Below are 21,135 nucleotides of genomic sequence, written 5' to 3'. Positions count from 1 at the left end.
CACACAACTGGATATTTTGTTGTGTTATGAGAACATTTGCCACAACCTAAGGAATGTTCTAGGAATCTTCACGGAGCCAATTTTGGTTTGCTGGGTAGTTATCTTTCATTTTCACTAACTGTGTAACAAAAACACCGAAATTAATATTACCTGGGTATTTGAAAATATGTGCACTGCACAATACAATACAATTGGATTTTAATAGATGAATCTGCCAGGATAGTTTGATGGTATTTTTTTTCTTTATAGTGACTAATTAGTAGACGTAGACTCCTCACACACATCATATCGAGAACTTCACTCTCCCTAGCGCTCGGAGTGCATTACTGTGCACACAAAGGTCCTGTACACGCCGTGGATAAATGCCATAATGTAATGGAGAAGCAAGGAGCGTGATTAATGGTATCCAACAAAGACAGCTCCCAGGAGGGAGGTAGGTTGGAGTACCCGTGCTTATAAAAAGCCCTCAGTATCCTAGGGGTGCGAGAGATTGATCGAGTTAGAGGGAAGGGAGGAGAGACAGGAGATGGACACATGTCGGGGATTTATGGGTTGAATGTAGTCTAACAGCGTGAAGTCCCGAATAAAAGACACATTCATGAGGACCTGACTATGAGCTGGTTAAATAAATCCGGTTGATTCAATTCATTTTAGGTTTATCATCATAGGCCTATTCTGTTGTGCAAAATGCTGCATCTAATTATCTGCAAAAAAGAGCTACGGCTATGTCAGAGATGATGATTCATAACCTATGTGTTATGTGATTACATGTAGTTTACTTGTTAGAATCCCAACTCTTATTACAGGTCCCAGTTGACTATCTTCAAAAACATATCACCTCCAGAATTGGACGTGTCTATCATCACTGAAGGGGAGGATTAAGATTTATTTTCGCCGTGCAAAAATATCGTCTATAGATTAATTTCAATTCAGGAGGATGGCTAATGCGGATTTATTCCAGCTTTGTGAATAATATCGCTTATTGAGTAGATGGCAATGGTATTTAGAGTAAATTCAAGGGAATGTACGTGCGCACCGACAGAACCCCTATTTCCATGATGTGGAACGCTCCGAGCCTCTGCACCCAGCACCCGTGAGACGAGCGCAGTTTGCGAGACAGACTCGAGCAAGTGTATTGCCAGCGAAGCGCTCGACGTCGGATATTTCTGAGGAAACTGTACAGTGCAACTTCACACACATGGATATTTACGTGGCTTTGTTATCCGTAGTGCTCATTGCGAAACCAGGTAGGTGTCACACGGGGACATATGCAGTTAGTTTACCTATTGTTGTAGGTATCATATCAGCTCTGTCAGCATAGTTGTTTAATGCGCACCCTCTCCTTCTCCATAGCCCGATAAGCACCTCGATCGGATTTTTGTTCGTTTGTCCCTTGTAGATTTTTTATTAATCCATTTTTTTTGTTTCAATTTGCCCCTCATTTATAAATCATATTTTTGGAATTAGTTTTATAGTACAGATGAATAGCATAGTTATCATCTCCTAAAACGTAGGGTATGTTGTTCTGCCAGACCACATCTTTAGAACGCGCAAAAGTCCCTATACAAATGACAGGTGTCACACAGGTCGATGCAGCAGTCAATTTGTTCCCGCGCAACAATAAATCCAATATTTGGATTATATAGACTTTCATTTAAAGTCATCTGCCATTATATGGTATATGATGTCTAGTGCCATGCAATTTACGCGTTTTGTCTCTGATGTGATTGCCACTGTACCTAGGTGAAGGTGCTTTGAAATCGCATGAATTCAATCCCCCCATGTTATTTGACTGTGTTGCAGTTCGTTGTATCACGCAGAGGCTGAAGTTTGATGCTCAAACTCAATCATTAAAGAAGTGCCTTGTTTATGTACGTATGTAACTGTGCACCCAATGTGTGACAATGGCTAAATACTATTTCCCCCCTACAGTTTTCGGTTCTGGAATAGATCCCGATTACCAGATTGATATCATCAATGAACTTGACTTCGCAAATGCAACATATGGATTTACCCAAGTGGCAGGGCTTCACAACAATAGCAAAGCCTTCTTATTTCGAGGTAATGTATACTTCTTTTCTCTATTTGTTTGTTAATTGATTGATAGCTCATTGTTTTACTTATCAGTGAATTGCAGAAATATTGTACTGGGCGTGGAATCGTGAGAACGTTTGGTAAACTCATTTCATTTGTAAGATGTAGGTTACCCAAGCTCTGACTCGTGGTTGTAAGATTATCCCGAATATTTTAGGTAAACTGTTGGTAACAGATGCTGAACTAATCATCATCATTACATCACCAATGTATTGTAACGATCCTGGCAATATGAACCATGTTACAATTCCAACCATGTGGGTAAACTCTCTTGGTGCAATGCGTAGGGTGCTTGCCTTTCATGGCAGTGACCCGGGTTCACTTCCCTGCCCCTCCTGTTTGCTACGTTGGTGTCAGAAGTGGGATGGCAGCCGTGAGGCCATCATAGCGCACAGGCCGGACATATGAGGGGGCTGAGTAGTCGAACCACGGGCGATACTCATGTTACAATACCCACCAAGTGGGTTATCCCTATTGGCGCAATGCGTTGTGTTTGCCTTTATTTTGCAATTGTATTTATTAGGGATCCCCATTAGCTGCTGGCAAGGCAGCAGTTCTCCCTGCAGTCCAAACACATTACATCACTTACATCACACATGAAAGAAAATATAAAACAGTACATCCTATTGTGGTGTAATAATGTTATATCTGCAATACAAAATGTATAATACAGCAATATTACAGTGTGAGTGTGTGTTCTAGTGTGTGTGTGCGTATGCATGTCTGTACCTGTGTGTGTGTGTGTGTGTGTGTGTGTGTGTCTATCTCTCTCTTCACAGTCCCCGCTGTTCCATAAGGTGAATTTTTTATGTGTTTAAAAAAAATCTGATTCGATTGCTTGCATCAGTTACCTGATGGGGAATAGAGTTCCATGTAGCCATGGTTCTGCGTGGTACTGTATGCCTCCCATAGTCTGTTCTTGACTTGGGGAATGTGAAGAGATGGTTGGTAACAGGTTGATTTGTCGGCTATTTGAGCCAGTAAAGGGGCTTTACTATTCTTGGGTGGTGGAATTACTTCTGCTTCCCTACAGGCCTGAGGGCAGACACTTTCTAGCAGGCTTAGATTGAAGATATGGTAAATAGGAGTGGCAATGTCGTCCGCTATTATCCTCAGTCATTTTCCATCCAAGTTGTCAGACCCCGGTGGTTTGTCATTGTTGATAGACAACAATTTTTTCCCCTCTTCCACACTCACTTTACAGAATTCAAACTCACAGTGCTTGTGTCTTTCATAATTTGGTCAGTTATACTTGGATGTGTAGCGTCAGTGTTTGTTGCTGGCATGTCATGCATAAATTTGCTAATCTTGCCAATGAACAAATAACTAAAATAGTTGGCAATATTAGTGGGTTTTGTAAATTTGCATTTTTCCCCATAATATAATTTAAGTTGCTCCAACAATTATTATCATTCTTTATATTATTTATCTTTGTTGTAGTATAGTTTCTTCTTATTTTATTCAGTTTAGTCACATGATTTCTCAATTTGAAGTATGTTTGTCAATCTATTGTGCAGCCATTTGCCATTCATTTTGCCTCGTCCCTCTCAACCATACCATTTTTCAATTCCTCATAAATCCACAGGGATTATTTTATTTAAAAAAAAATGTTTACAGTCATTTTCTTAATAGGCGCATGCTTATTAGTAACTGGAATACGCAATTTCATAAATGCGTCAAGTGCAGCATCTGGTTGTTCCTCATTACACACCACAGACCAACAAATATTCTTTACATCACCAACATAGGAATCACTACAAAACTCTCATACACTATATTAGGCCCAGCCTTTGGAACTTTGGTTTTCCTAGATATGGCTACTATATTGTCATCACTTCATCCGATGGATTTGGAGTATTATCCAGATACTGAGTGTCAGCACTTGGTGGTCTATAGAAGCTTCCCACAAGAATGGGCTTTAGGTGAGGCAGATGAACCAGTAGCCATATTTTTTCAACAACTTTTAACATGAGATCCTCTATAAGCTTTACAGGAATGTTCTTAATAATAGACCACAACACCACCCCCGTTGGCATTTGTCTTTTCTGTCGATGTTATAACCATGTATTGCCACGACTGTATCATCAACGGTGTTACCTAAGTGAGTTTCAGAGATGGTCAGAATATGAATGTAATTTGTTACTAGCAAGTCATTGATTTCATGAAATGTATTTCTTAGGCTGCATATGTGGGCTATTTTTAGCACTTCTGGAATGCTTGTCTGTTTTTATTGCTATACTGGGAAGCTTATCGGAAGTAGACATGCTCATGTTATTTATGTTTGAGCTGAAAGTGCAGGCTGTGCTGCAAACCGCCTCAGTTCTAAGACTATAACTCTGGTTCAAAGGCACATTCTATTTTATTGAACCTTTACTTCACAAGGCAAGTCAGTTAAGAACAAATTCTTATTTACAATGATGGCCTACCCCGGGCGTCATCTCCCCTAACCCGGTCGACGCTGGGCCAATTGTGCGCCGCCCTATGGGACTCCTGATCACAGCCGGTTGTGATACAGCCCAGGATCGAACCAGGGTCTGTAGTAACGCCTCTAGCACTGAGATGCAGTGACTTAGACCGCTGTGCCACTCGGGAGCATTATTACTGCATTCATGGGGTAGAAGCCACCGACGAGGGAGACAGAATAGAGGACGAAGGAGCAGGTACCTCTGTATCCGGTCTCAAATCGGAAGCCCCCAGGGAAGAAGGCACCAGAACCTCTGGATCGAGGGCGGCAAAGCCCTTTCTGTGTCCGGGCTTAAAAATTCCAAGGAGGCCCCCGTTGCCAGAGGACGCTGTTTTCGACTTCCACAGCGAGTGACATATCTCCATGGCTGGTTGGTAGGATCAAGAACTGGAACATCCACCAAATCAAACAGGGACATCCTACTAGACATCCTACTATCCTACTAGCTCCATCCTACCACCCTTTTGGGGAGGGATCCATGCAGAGTACCAGCCAGTTGGCTCTGGAGAGCCGACACAGCGGCAACACTTCCACCAGGCCGGAGCGGCTTCTGGCAACTGGGAAGGAAGAGAGGAAAAAGTAGGCGGGCGTCAATTCCCTAGTAGCTTGTGTAGGTTCGCTACTTGTTTGCTAAGAGTAGCCACTTCACCCCTGTAGTCCTCTGCAAGCAAACAGTTGCTACATTGAATGTCTGGGCGGTCCACATTGTCCCAGAATAAAGCAAATTAAACACAGTTCCTGCAGCTAATAAACACAGCTCCATGTCCGAGACAGAACCACATGACTGTATTATACCTCAGGCTAGTAAAATACGATTAGTCAACAACACACTCAGTGGCGAACTGGGCGTTATCACTCCAGCGACCCGGGTGCGCTTACCTGTCCGCCGTTTAGTAGCAGCAGTAGCAGCAGCAGTAGTATCTTGTTCACTATGGTCTGTTCCGCAATCACAACAAACACAGAAAGCCTGTCCTTTACATGTATACAGTATAATTTTACAATGCTGACATAAGATGCCAGAAGGAATAGTATTTAACCAGGCCTCCTATTCAGACCTCAGTTTGTTAAGGATGGAAACAGAAACGGTCTCCTTCACCTAGAGCTAGCAGCAAGAACACACCTTCTGGTTTCATAGTGTTATTCTTATTACTGTGTGTGTCTGTGACAGCAGGAGCACACCTGGTATGTCATGGTGTTATTCTTGGTGTTGAACAAGGAAGCTCCGGGGAGCATCGTTCGGATAATTGATCCCCATTTAATTGGTCCACGGCAGCAGATGCGTATCTCGACCTGGTTCGCTGTGGCTCAGCAGACCTGGGTTCAAATACTATTTTAAATTGTTGATATACTTCTACTGTTTGCTTGAGAATGCCAGATGGGCGGGTTTGCACATAAACAACTATTCTATTGGCTCCATTGTGCAATTACAAGTTTAATCAAGCCCAGCTAAAGTATTTGAAATTATTTTAAATAGTGTTTGAACTCAGGTCTGTGGCTCAACAGTGTGGGATTGGTGCGGAACCGGTCCATCCAAGCGATATAAGGTCATTACAACCAGTAACTGGTTGAAGTGATGTCATTGTGTTGTAATTTCAACCTGTTTTGTAAACTGAATTTCTTCTTAGTGTTACCAACATTACTAGCTCAAAGAGTTGGATTGGTTCAGTATTAACTTGACTTTTTCCACTATCTAAATCATGACATTTGGGTTGTTCAATGTTCAATGTTTTTATTTCAGATGCAATCATGTTTTTTTTGTTGCACAACTCTGACTGACTTTCAGAAATAAGTAGAACTGCTAGGTTGTACACAGTCAAATGTAACATAACTACATATAAGAACTGTAAAAAGTATATATTTGTGAAAATCTCATTTAGCAGACGCTCTTATCCAGAGCAACTTAGTTAGTACATTAATTTTAAGATACCTGGGGGGGAGGGGCGGCGGGGCAGCAACTACATATCAGAGTCAAATATACAGGATACAAACATTCCATTTCAGCTAAACAATGGATATATAGCGTTTAGCAAAACTAATTTGAATTAATATCTAAAATCTATGAATCTATGAAGGCACCCATAAGCAATTATTCCCGATGAAAAAAAACACAATTTTGAAATATTGGTGCATATAGTGTTTTGGAAATCTACTCTTGTGCAAACTGCTCCAGTTCTCCCAGATTAGAAGGGTACCTTCTCCTAACTGCTGTTTTCAGATCTCTCCACAAGTTTTCAATGGGATTTAGATCTGGACTCATTGTTGAGCCACTTCAGAACAGTCCAGCGTTTTGTCTTGAACCATTCCTGGGTGCTTTTTGAACTGTGTTTGTCCTCCTTCGACGTAGACCCAGCTTTCTGACACTGGGCCCAACATTGCGCTCCAAAATACCTTGGTGTTACCCTGATTTCATGATGCTATGCACACGTTCAAGGCACCCAATGCCAGAGGCAGCAAAGCAACCCCAAAGCATCACTGAACCTCCTCCATGTTTAACTGTAGGAAAGGTGTTATTTTCTTTGAAAGCTTAATTTTGTTTTCTGTAAACAGAGATGGCGTGCTTTTCCAAAAAGCTCTAATTTGGTCTCATCTGTCCACAGGACATTCTCTCAGAAGGATTTTGGCATGTTCAGGTGTGTTTTGGCAAATTGCAGTTGGACTTTCTTATGTCTTTCTCTCAGCAGTGGGGTCCTCCTGGGTCTCCTACCATATAACCCTCTATCATTGAGTTGTCATTGGATGGTGCGAGTTGAAACTGTCGTACCTTGTGTCTGAAGGTCAGCTTGAATCTGTGTGGCAGTTCACCGAGGTGCTTTCTCCACCATTCAAACAATCCTTCGCTGCAATTTTCCATCACGTTTTCTCTTGCGGCCATGTCCAGTGAGGTTGGCTATAGTGGCATGGGCCTTAAACTTCTTGATAACATTACGTATGGTGGAAAAAACAGGAACATCAAGGTCTCTGGAAATTGATTTGTAGCCTTGAGATTGTCCATGCTTGGCTACAATCTTGTCTGACCTCCTCAGATAATTCTCTGGTTTTCTTTATTTTGTCCATGCTCATTGTGGTACACACAGTGACACAAAACAGGATAATGTGTCCTTTTTTCTATTCAAACTGGTTGAATACGTGACTTTTATACTGCAGGCACCTTCCACTCAGCACAGGTCAGTTCAATTCCAAAGTAAATGAGAATCACCTGCTTGAAATCTAACTACTTCTAGAAGGTGCCAAAAACATTGTCTGGGCCATTTCAGGATTTCTTTGTGGAATTAGCAAAAATTCAGTCAATTATTCAGATTTTTGTTTTGTTCAACTGCACACCGAATACATACATATGTGGATATCAAAATATGTTTTAATTTCAACAGTTTTCTGGAAGAAATGGCGCATTATTTGAAAAATGTGCAAGGGTGCCAATATTTTTGGCCACGTGTGTGTGTGTGGTACCAGTCAAAAGTTTGAACACACCTAATCATTCAAGGGTTTTTCTTAATTTTTTAAAACATTTCTAATAGTGAGCACATCACAACTATGAAATAACACATATGGAATGATGTAGTAAGCAAAAAAGTGTTCAACAAATCAAAATATATATTTGAGATTTTTCAAAGTCGCCATCCTTTGCCTTGATAACAGCTTTGCTTTTTCTCTCAACCAGTTTCATGGGGAATGCTTTTACAATAGTCTTGGAGGTCACACATATGTGTGCTGCTGTGGCAGCCATGCTGGCTAAGTGTGCTTTGAATTCGAAATAAATCACAGACAGTGTCATCATCAAAGCACCCCCACACCATCACACCTCCTCCATGCTTCACGGTGGGAACCACACATCCAGAGATCATCCATTCACCTACTCGTCTCGCAAAGACGCAATGGTTGGAACCCAAAATCTAAAATTTGGACACATCAGATGTCCATCTCTCGTGTTTCTTGGCCCAAGCAAGTCTCTTCTTTATTATTATCAGGCTTCCTTTTACTAGTGGTTTCTTTGCAGCAATGCAACCATGAAGGCCTGATTCATGCATTCTCCTCTGAACAGTTGATGTTGACATGTGTCTGTTACTTGAACTCTGAAGCATTTATTTGGGCTGCAATCTGAGGTGCAGTTAACTCTAATGAACTTATCCTCTACAGCAGAGGTAACTCTGGGTTTTCCTTTCCTGTGGCGGTCCTCATGAGGGCCAGTTTCATCATAGTGCTTGATGTTTTTTGCGACTGCACTTGAAGAAACTTTCAAAGTTCTTGAAATGTTCCGCATTGACTGACCTTCATGGCTTAAAGTAATGATGGACTGTCGTTTCACTCTGCTTATTTTAACTTGGACTTTTACCAAAGAGGCCTAAGTTCTGTTTACCACCCTTACCTTGTCAAAACACAACTGATTGGCTCAAACGAATTAATAAAAAATATATATAATTAACATTTAACAAGGCACACCTGTTAATTGAAATGCATCCCAAGTGACTACCTAATTAAGCTGGTTGAGAGTGTGCAAAGCTGTGAAGGCAAAGGGTGGCTACTTTGAAAAATTATTCCATATTTGTTATTTCATGGTTTTCATGTCTACACTATTTTTCTACAATGTAAAAATAAATAAAAACCCATGTACTGTGTGCAATGTATGTATGTATGTACACTACCATTCAAACGTTTGAAGTCACTTAGAAATGTCCTTGTTTTTGGAAGAAAAGCATTTTTTTGTCCAGTAAAATAACAAGGTTTATCAGAAATACAGTGTAGACATTGTTAATGTTGTAAATGACTATTGTAGCTGGAAACGGCAATTTTTAATATATATATATATATATATATATATACAGTGGGGAGAACAAGTATTGGAAACACTGCCGATTTTGCAGGTTTTCCTACTTTCCTACTCTAGCATGTAGAGGTCTGTCATTTTTATCATAGGTACACTTCAACTGTGAGAGACGGAATCTAAAACAAAAATCCAGAAAATCACATGTATGATTTTTAAGTAATTCATTTACTTAATATTTCATGGAATATCTACATAGGCGTACATAGGCCCATTATCAGCAACCATCACTTCTGTGTTCCAATGGCACGTTGTGTTAGCTAATCCAAGTTTATCATTTTAAAATGCTATTTGATCATTAGAAAACCCTTTTGGAATTTTGTTAGCACAGCTGAAAACTGTTAAAGAAGCAATACAACTATCTTAAGACCAGTTGAGTATCTGGAGCATCAGCATTTGTGGGTTTCGATTACATGCTCAAAATGGCCAGAAACAAAGACTTTCTTCTGAAACTCTTTAGTCTACTCTTGTTCTGAGAAATGAAGGCTATTACATGCGAGAAATTGCCAAGAAACTGAAGATATCGTACAACGTTGTGTACTACTCCCTTCACAGAACAGGGCAAACTGGCTCTAACTAGTGTTAGATTCTGGGTTAAACTTGGACATTGTTATACTCAGAAGCATAGTATATAAAGGAGTGAAAGAGACTGGTTTTTACATCAGAAGTTAATGGTTATCTGTAGGAGACAGATGCCTGTGGAATGTGTTAGGGGAGACTGGTGGAGATCTTTGGTTTAGACCTGAAGGGGGGTTGAGGTCAGGTCAGATTCCCTTAAGGAAGAAACAATGGTTTATTATCCTATCAATTCGTCTTCCATCAAAGATGTAAAAATTGGAGAGAAGGAGGAGTGTCTAAATTGGAGTATATATACTTGTGGTGGTGGAAATGTGATGTCTGAATGCAATGGGAAAAATTATACTTGGTTTAGCTTTTCTAGTGTCTGTGGAATCATTTACTCTTAAAATGTGATCCTAACACCAAAATAGAAAGAGGAGTGGGAGGTGCACAACTGAGCAAGAGGACAAGTACATTAGTGTCTATTTTGAGAAACAGACACCTCACAAGTCCTCAACTGGCAGCTTCATTAAATAGTACCCGCAAAACACCAGTCTCAACATTAACAGTGAAGAGGTGACTCCGGGATGCTCGCCTTTTAGGCAGAGTTGCAAAGAGAAAGCCATATCTCAGACTGGCCAATAAAAAGAAAAGATTAAGATGGGCAAAAGAACACAGACACGGTACAGAGGAAGATTGGAAAAAAGTGTTATGGACAGACAAATCTAAATTTGAGGTGTTCGGATTAGAGGTTGACCGATTATTATCTTTCAACGCCGATAACGATTATTGGAGGACAAAAAAAGACGATACCGATTAATCGGCCGATTTATAAAAAATATATTTTTTATTATATATATATATATATATCATACACACACACACATTTTTGTAAGAATGACAATTGCAACAATACTGAATGATGTAACGGTGTTCCTCTTCCTCTTCATCCGAAGAGGAGGAGCAGGGATTGAACCAAAACGCAGCGTCGTGATAAGACATGATATTTATTAACAAAACTGAAAACACGACGAACACTTGAATAGAAACAAAACAACAAACGACGTAGACTGACCTGAACGTAAGAACTTACATGTAACACGAAGAACGCACGAACAGGAAAAACAGACTACACAAAACCCGAACGAACAAACAAAACCGAAACAGTCCCGTGTGGCGTAGCATACACAGACACTGACACAGGAGACAACCACCCACAAACAAACAATGTGACACCACCTACCTTAATATGATTCTCAATCAGAGGAGATGAAAACCACCTGCCTCTAATTGAGAACCATATCAGGTACCCATTAAACCAACATAGAAACACAAAACATAGACTGCCCACCCAAACTCACGTCCTGACCAACTAACACATACAAAAACTAACAGAAAACAGGTCAGGAACGTGACAAATGAACAATGAACACTTTTATTTTAACTTAATATACTACATAAATACACACACACACACAGCTCTGAAGTGACAATGATACTGAAGAGTCTGCTTAGGAGACAAATACTCTCAACTGTTTGAATAAAAATAGAGTTTAAGTTACCTGTGATGAATGTTGAAAACAAAAACTGTAATTTCTATATGCAGGAAATCCTATTTTAATAATGGGCATGGTAAGAATTGACGACCGAAGTGCGAGTCATAATTCCCATGACACCTTCTAGCAAAATCTGAAAAGCGGTTCTTTCATTTATTCCATAGGACATTTTTAGATTCACTTAAAATAAGGTCTGTGTTTCGTGTAGGCTTACACCACCTTGCCAATTATATAACTGTGTAGATATCCATAGGACAAGGTAACTCTGATCAATATTGGCTAAATATATTTTGTAGAGTGGATTTCTGAAAATATGTTGACAAACGTTACCTTATCCTAGTGAGATTTACACGGGTATCAAAACGTCGAGGCGGTTTAAGCCTGCACGAAACACAGACCTTATTTGAAGTAGATCAAGACATTCTCTATGGAAGACATGAACGGTAAAATAACGAAGGAACCCCTTTCAAGTTCAGCCGCAAGTTATTACAGGAATTATAACGCGTCGACTATTTCTCTCTAAACCATAAACCTTTGACTAATCCGGAAACTATCACCTCGAAAACAAAACGTTTATTCCGTTCCGTATTTTATCTAACGGGTGGCATCCATGAGTCTAAATATTCCTGTTACATTGCACAACCTTCAATGTTATGTCATAATTACGTAAAATTCTGGCAAATTAGTTCGCAAAGAGCCAGGCGGCCCAAACTGTTGCATATACCTTGACTCTGCGTGCAATGAACGCAAGAGAAATGACACAATTTCACCTGGTTAATATTGCCTGCTAACCTGGAATTCCTTTAGCTAAATATGCAGGTTTAAAAATATATACTTGTGTATTGATTTTAAGAAAGGCATTGATGTTTATGGTTAAGTACACATTAGAGCAATGACAGTCATTGATTGATAGTTTTTTATAAGATAAGTTTAATGCTAGCTAGCAATTTACCTTAGCTTACTGCATTCGCGTAACAGGCAGGCTCCTCGTGGAGTGCAATGTAATCAGGTGTTAGAGCATTGGACTAGTTAACTGTAAGGTTGCAAGATTGGATCCCCCGAGCAGACAAGGTTAAAAATCTGTCGTTCTGCCCCTGAAGCAGAGCGTTCCTAGGCCGTCATTGAAAATAAGAATGTGTTCTTAAAACCTTTTCTCAATAGGGGGGCGCTATTTTCAATTTGTAAAAAATCGTGCCCAAATTAAACTGCCTCGTACTCTATTCTAGCTCGTACAATATGCATATTATTATTACTATTGGATAGAAAACACTCTCAAGTTTCTAAAACCGTTTGAATTATATCTGTGAGTAAAACAGAACTCATTTTGCAGCAAACCTCCTGATAGGAAGTGAAAAATCTGAAATCGAGGCTCTGTTCCAGGGCCTTCCTATTCATTTGCTTGAAATCTATGGATATACATGCACTTCATACGCCTTCCACTAGATGTCAACAGGCAGTGGGAGGTGGAATGGGGTGTCTAGCTTGATCTGAGGTCGAACAAGAGCTCTTGGAATGACGTGACCACTATTTCCTTTGTCTTCGAAGGAAGGACATCAGCATTGGCTTCTGAAAAGCTTTCGGTATACACGGCTAATATCTCTGGCTTTGATTTTATTTGATACATGTGATAATATCATCGTAAAGTATGTTTTTTCAATCAACTTTTATCAGATTATTCAATGTTTATCGGGAGTTTTGGAGTTTTGCGTTGTTTGCGTCGAGAGAAGATGGACATGTTCGCGACACTTGGTTAGCTATGGTTGCTAATTCGACAGGAGAAGAGGACATTCTAAAACCAAACAACGATTTATTCTGGACAAAGGACTCCTTGTACAAGATTCTGATGGAAGCTCAGGAAAAGTAGGAACCATTTATGATGTTATTTCGTATTTCTGTGGAAAATGTTTAGTTCTATTTTCCGCCCTCATTGCAGGCGCTGTCTCGCTATAACGTAAGCTGTATGTCGTACTAAAGTTATTTTTTTAAATCTAACACAGCGATTGCATTAAGAACTAGTGTATCTTTCATTTGCTGTACAACATGTATTTTTTAGTAAAGTTTATGATGAGTTCTTTGATTAGATTAGGTGACTGTCCAAAATATCTCCGGAGAATTTTGTGCAGTTTGGCTACGTATTCACATTGTAAAACCAGGATTTGTAGCTCAAAATATGCACATTTTCGAACAAAACATATATGTATTGTGTAACATGATGTTATAGTACTGTCATCTGATGAAGGTGTCAAGGTTAGTGAATAATTTAATATCTTTTGCTGGTTTTTGCAACCGCTACATTTTGCTGCTGATAAATGCGTTTGTGTGGTTGGCTATTGTGGTAAGCTAATATAATGCTATATTGTGTTTTCGCTGTAAAACACTTAAAAAAATCTGAAATATTGGCTGGATTCACAAGATGTTTATCTTTCATTTGCTGTACACCATGTATTTTTCATAAATGTTTTATGATGAGTATTTAGGTATTTCACGTTGCTCTCTGTAATTATTCCGGCTGCTTTGGTGATATTTTTTATGGTAGCTGCAATGTAAAACTATGATTTATACGTCAAATATGCACATTTTCGAACAAAACATAGATTTATTGTATAACATGTTATAAGACTGTCATATGATGAAGTTGTTTCTTGGTTAGTGACTAATTATATCTCTATTTGGTCTGTTTTGTTATAGCTACCTATGCTTTTGCTTTTGTGGTTAGCTAATAGAAATACATATTGTGTTTTCGCTGTAAAACATTTAAAAAATCAGAAATGATGGCTGGATTCACAAGATGTGTTTCTTTCATTTAGTGTCTTGGACTTGTGATTTCATGATATTTATATGCTAGTATTTACTTGTGGCGCTATGCTAGGCTATGCTAATCAGCTTTTTTACTGATGAGGATGCTCCCGGATCCGGGATGGTGACCAAGTAGAAGTTAACTGATTTGCCTAGTTAAATAAAGATTAAATAAAGGTATAAAAAATAAAATAAAATAAAAAATAAATAAAATCGGCTAATCGGCGCCCAAAAATACCGTTTTCCGATTGTTATGAAAACTTGAAATCGCCCCGAATAATCGGCCATTCCGATTAATCGGTCGACCTCTAGTTCGGATCACAAAGAAGAACATTTGTGAGACGCAGAAAAAATTAAAAGATGCTGGAGGAGTGCTTGACACTATCTGTCAAGCATGGTGGAGGCAATGTGATGGTCTGGGGGTGCTTTGGTGGTGGTATAGTGGGAGATTTGTACAGGGTTTTAAGGGATCTTGAAGAAGAAACTTGTGGGAGGTGCTTCAGGAAGCATGGGGTGAAATCTCTCCAGATTACCTCAACAAATTGACAACTAAAATGCCAAAGGTCTGCAAGGCTGTAATTGCTGCAAATGGAGGATTCTTTTGTTTGAAGGACACAATTATTATTTCAATTAAAAATCATTATTTATAACCTTGTCAACGTCTTGACTATATTTCCTATTCAATTTGCAACTAATTTCATGTATGTTTTCATGGAAAACAAGGACATTTCTAAGTGACTCCAAAAAAATGTATGTGTGTGTACACAGAAATAATTGACTTACCTGTACAAAACAAGCTTGAATTAAAACAGAGGTATAAGTCTGAACTAGCCGCTATCACTCAGAGTGGGGTTCAGGGCCCGTACTCCTAATGCATCTTAGAGTAGGAGTGCTGCTATAGGATAAGGTCTCTCTGTCCGTTCATTATGATCTAAAAGGCAGAACTGACCCTAGATCAGGACTCCTACTCTGAGACACTTTGTGAATACAGGCCATAACTTTCACAATAAACAGTGTTCATGACCCATTTTAGCAGCTCCTCCTTTACCCATAAGCACTCATTCCCCCATAAACCCTTGGCCCTGTACACTCATAGAAGTAAAGGTGCCTAGAATAATCTTTTGGGTTGCCACACCGGGGGAACCTTTCCAGTTGAAAAAGGTTAATCGAGGAATACCTTTTGAAGAGGTTCAAACCAGAACCTTTTTGTGATGGAATGGTTCAATTTTGAGCCTTTTTTATGATCTATATTGTAGAGGTGGCCGCATATCAAATTGGAGGCTGGGCTTTCAGATACTGTAGTTATTTTAGGTCACGCGTTAGTATAAATGTCATTCCTGTTCATATGCTAGCTAAAGAACATACGCACATTCAGGTACTTTCCTCAGGTGCTGGAGTTGTAGGCAAACTCATGGAAAACAGACAGGAAAACGCCGCATACTGCTGCTCATGCTCCCAGGTGATATTTATTTATAACAACGTTTCGACCCTTAGGTCTTCATTAGGCAGTTTGTACACTGCAAATGAAAATTTTCTTTGACTATTTATGCATATTATATATTCTAATATAATACAGTAAGAAAGTGGTAACTATTCCAACTTTAGGATTTGCATAAGCTCTTGAAGAACTCCTACACCTCTGATAGCATCGTTGAAGCTACACAACTGTCTGTGTTCAAACTTAACATGTGATGACAATACAACAGAACAGAAACTCAACAACAAAAAATACAGTATATCTTAAAGCCATGCCCCTACTAAGCCACGTCTCCACTCCAGGGTTCCTCCAGGAACCCGTTGCTTCCTTGAACCATTTAAAGAACCCCTCAACTAACAGAAGGTGCAAATATGAATCATTGACTCGCAATGGTTCCTTGAGAAACCCCAGGGTTTCTCGAGTTACCACTAATTCTAAGAGCGTAGAGCACTGACACTCAAGAAGAAGACCATTTCCAAAAACAATAAGAGCTTGCAGCGGGCTGCTGACAAGGGAATATCAAGCAGCAACTCTGCAATCTCAACAAGTCAGCCTACAACGCACAAAGCCTGATATGGTCCTTTGGCCACTATTTACACATTAGTGCTGTGGAGTTTTGGATGAGGATGACAGGAACAGGCTCAGGGTGCAGGGAGGGAGAGGCTGAGAGAGCGAGATGATGAAGAGGGAGAGAGGCCCAGATCTGGCTGCTGCTGGGTTAGCAGACCTGTTCCATGGCTGCGGGAGTAGTCTCACCCCCCCGTCCCCTGGTCGCTAGCGTTAGCCAGTGATACATAAACAACAGATGTCATGTGTTGGCATGGGAAGCTAGGCTTTTATGACCCTACATTACGGGTGAAGGAAAAATGTGTCACGGCTGGCGCTCCTGATAAGAGAAGCCGATTTAAACTAGTCAGATCAACGGAATCTCCACATGAAGGGTCTTCATCTAGTTTTGTCTAATCGTACCTGGTGCTTTTGGGAGAGAAGTGAAAAGAGCGAGGGAGAGATGCTTACGCTCGCTGGTTTTCTTTCCTTCTGTTCTGTGGATGTTTTTTTTTTCTTTCATTCTTTGGCACAGTTTGCGTTGCTGCTGGTTGCATATTAATGAGAACCTTGGACTATGAGAGTGCTTGTATCGATATTAGTGTCCACGCTGAGCTAATTGCCGAGATATGTAAACATTTGCCACACCAATTAACTGAATACTTGCGCTCAATGAAATCGCTGTGTGTAGTGTAATTTCATCATTGTGGAATAGTGCTGAGCGATTAACCAAATTATTGATGTATTTTTGGTTATGATTACTAAGGAATAAAATAATAGAAAATCATCACATTTAAAAAGTTAGAAGACAATGGAATGTTTTGGCAATTGAATGTTCTCAATATTTGGCTTTAGAATTTTGATAAAAACGCTCAAAAATAATTGTAAGTATCATCATTCAAATCGGAAACCGTGTTTTTTTGTTTTTTACCTAATGGAACCGACCTCAAAAAGCATTATGCATTATACAGTAAAGGTTTAATGTGTATTAATTAATAATATAATACTAATTCAAGTTAGTATTGCTGGAAACAGTTTTAAAATACCCGTATTTGGTTCATAGTAGGTATCGGGAGGATTGGAGTGTTGATTATATGTTCCTCCCATGGCTATAATCAATCTACAGGCGTTAGCTATTACTTAAGCTTCCATAATAGTGCTGGGCGATTAGCGCTTTTTGATGTCAGTTCCGTTTCTGTTAATAAAACAGTTTTTGATTTAGGTTAAAACAATATATAATACTAATTTCAATAGCTAACACTTGTAAATTGATTATACATACTCATGTGGACACCTGCTTGTCGAACATCTCATTCCAAAATCATGGCCATTTTAATATAGAGTTGGTCTCCCCTTTGCTGCTATAACAGCCTCCACTCTTCTGGAAAGGCTTTCCACCAGATGTTGCAACATTGCTGCGTGGACTTGCTTCCATTCAGCCACGCGTAATTGGTGAGGTCGGATACTGATGTTAGGCCTGTCTCGCAGTTGGCGGTCCAATTCATCCCAAAGGTGTTTGATGGGGTTGAGGTTAGGGCTCTGTGCAGGCCAGTCAAGTTCTTCCACACCGATCTTGACAAACCATTTCTGTATGGACCTCGCTTTGTGCACAGGAGAATTGTCATGCTGGAACAGGAAAGGGCCTTCACCAAACTGTTTCCACTAAGTTGGAAGCACAGAATCGTCTAGAATGACATTGTATGCTATAGTGTTAAGATTTCCCTTCACTGGAACTAAGAGGCCTAGACTGAACCATGAAAAACTGCTCCAGACCATTATTCCTCCTCCAACAAATATACAGTTGGCACTATGCATTTGGGCAGGTAGCGTTCTCCTGGCAGCCGCCAAGCCCAGATTCGTCCGTCGGACTGCCAGATGGTGAAGCGTGATTCATCACTCCAGAGTCCAATGGCGGCGAGCTTTACACCACTCCAGTCGACACTTGGCATTGCGCATGGTGATCTTAGGCTTGTGTGCAGTTGTTCTGCCATGGAAACCCATTTCATGAAGCTCCAGACAAACAGTTATTGTGCTGACATTGCTTCCAGTGGCAGTTTGGAGTGTTGCAACCGAGGATACTTGTGTGTGTATATATTGTGTATAATCAACGCTCCAATCCTGTCGATACCTACAGTAAAGCATACAGCATAAACATGGCAAATTGCATTTTACAGTTTAATTGTAAAACAAAAAACACATTTTGGTCCTGCAAGTCAGCTTTTATCTGTTTATATCTAGGCCTACAACATTAAATAAAACAAAACCCTAAAAGGTGATTTAGATTTGAAATAAGGGGCTTTATTATTGTTTCATATCCAGGACCACTTAGTGTGGAATTGCCTTCTAATTTCCTCATTGAGAAGATTGCAGTCGAGTGTTGGAGTCAACACAGTTTCATTGATTTTGTTTTTACTTCCTCAAATGGAGATAAAGACCCGGCGGGTGAACATCTCATCACTCAGATAGCACAGCATTGATTGTCTAATTTAGTTGTTGAAAAAATAAGCTAATCAAGAGAAACACAGCGTACACCGTCACTGTGTCACTGGCAACTCACAATACCCTATAATGTCAAAGTGGAATTATGTTTTTCTAAATGTATACAAATTAATTAAAATGAAAAGCTGAAATGTCTTGAGTCAATAAGTATTCAACCCCTTGTTATGGCAAGCCTAAATAAGTTTGGGGATAAAAATGGGCAAGTCAAATAATAAGTAGCATGGATTCTGTGTGTAATAATAGTGTTTAACATGATTTTTTAAATCACTGCCTGTACCTCACACATTATCTGTAAGGTCCCTCAGTCGAGCAGTGAATTACAAACACAGAATCAACCACAAAGACCAGGGATGATTTCCAATGTGTTCCAAAGAAGGGCCCCTATTGGAAAATGGGTAAAAAAAGCAGACATTGATTATCCCTTTGAGCATGGTGAAGTTATTAATTACACTTTGGATGGTGTATCAACACGTCCAGTCACTACAGAGATACAGGTGTCCTTTCTTACTCAGTTGCTGGAGAGGAAGGCAACTGCTTAGGGATTTCACCATGAGGCCAATGGTGACTTTAAAACAGTTAGTTAGTTAGTTAACTGAGAATGGATCAACAACATTGTAGTTACTCCACAATACTAACCTAATTTACAGAGTGAAAATAAAAAAGCCTGTACATAATAAAGATATTCCAAAACACGCATCAAAGGCACTAATGTAATACTGCAAAACATTTCCTGAATAGAAAGTGTTATGTTTGGGGCAAATACAACACATTACTGCGTACCACTCTCTATACTTTCAAGCATAGTGGTGGCTGCATCATGTTATGGGTATGCTTGTAATTGTTAAGATATGCAGTTTTTCAGGATAAAAAGAAACAGAATGAAGATAAGCATAGCAAAATCTTAGAGGAAAACTTGGTTCAATCTGCTTTCCACCAGACACTGGGAGAAGAATTCACCTTTCAGCAGGACATTAACCTACAACGCAAGGCCAAATCTACACTGGAGTTGCTTACCAAGAAAACAGTGAGTTCCTGAGTGGCCGAGTTAGTTTTGACTTAAATCTGCTTGAAAATCTGTGTCAAGACCTGAAAATTATGTTTTCACTTTGTCATAATGGGGTATTGTGTTTAGATGGGTGAGAGAAACACATATTTAATCAATTTTGAATTCAGGCTGTAACACAACAAAATGTGGAATAAGTCAAGGGGTATGAATACTTTCTGAAGGCACTGTATAACCTCTAACGAGTCACCAACCCTGATCCGGGAGCACCCCCCACCACCCCCCCACTGAGTAGCATAGCTAGCATAGCGTCACAAGTAACTTGTAGCATCTAAATATCATTAAATCACAAGTCCAAGACACCAGATGAAAGATACAGGTCTTGTGAATAAAGCCACCATTTCAGATTTTTAAAATGTTTTACAGGAAAGACACAATATGTAAATCTATTAGCTAACCACGTTAGCAAAGGACACGATTTTTTTACTCCCAACAGTTTTTTCCTGCGTCAGTAGCTATCACTAATTCGACTAAATAAAAATATATATAGCCACTAACCAAGAAACAACTTCATAAGATGACAGTCTGATAACATATTTATGGTATAGCATAGTTTTTGTTTTTGAAAAATGTGCATTTTTCAGGTATAAATCACAGTTCTACATTGCAGCTGCAATCTGAAATAGTGCTGACCCAGCCAGAACAATTACAGAGACCAACGTCATATAACGAATTACTCATCTTAAAACATTTCAGAAAAATACACAGCGTACAGATATTGAAAGCCCAACATCTGGTGAATCCAAACAATATTTCAGATTTATTAAATGTTTTATAACGAAAACAAAATGTAGCGCTAAATTAGCATAGCTATACCAGGCAGATTCGGCTGGGCGCCCACGGCCAGTTCACATGCACAACAGATATGATATAACATCGTAAATTGGGTCTTACTATGGCTGATCTTTCATCAGAATGTTGATCAAAGTGTCCTTTGTCAAGATGAGTCGTTGGTTGCGTTCAGAATGGTTCCTTTCCCACTCCATTTAGCACAGGTACTGGTCGAGTGGCACGGATTTCTCAAACGATAATAAAATCAGACAACGGAACACCGCAAAACTCCCGAAAAAATTCAAATAATCTGATTAAACTATATTGAAAAAACATACATTACGATGATCTGGTCACATGTATCAAACAAACTTCGAGACGGAGATAATAATGGCCGTACAACAGAAGACAATCGCAGCTCCAAATCGCACGATATAGAGAACCGGAAGTTGTCGGTCACGCCAAAGAATTAGCTCTCATTTCACGTCAGTC

At 39.6% G+C, this 21,135-nt stretch overlaps 1 protein-coding gene across 2 annotated transcripts in view; it reads left to right on the top strand.

The window, feature by feature from the left end:
* Positions 1-1,121: 1,121 nt before the first annotated feature.
* The window catches only part of LOC139563269 (protein kinase C-binding protein NELL1-like), a 498,410-nt gene continuing 478,396 nt past the window's right edge, over positions 1,122-21,135 (top strand). For both annotated transcript variants that reach the window (XM_071381775.1, XM_071381774.1), the window contains exons 1-2: positions 1,122-1,247; positions 1,933-2,061. In XM_071381775.1, the coding sequence (XP_071237876.1) occupies positions 1,199-1,247; positions 1,933-2,061 (178 nt within the window). In that variant the 5' untranslated portion in view covers positions 1,122-1,198. The remainder of the gene's footprint in view (positions 1,248-1,932; positions 2,062-21,135) is intronic.

This window comes from Salvelinus alpinus, chromosome 33, assembly GCF_045679555.1.
Source record: "Salvelinus alpinus chromosome 33, SLU_Salpinus.1, whole genome shotgun sequence".
Classification (NCBI taxonomy): domain Eukaryota; kingdom Metazoa; phylum Chordata; class Actinopteri; order Salmoniformes; family Salmonidae; genus Salvelinus; species Salvelinus alpinus.
Note: the sequence above shows the minus strand (reverse complement) of the source record. Positions and strands in the feature narration are given on the sequence as shown.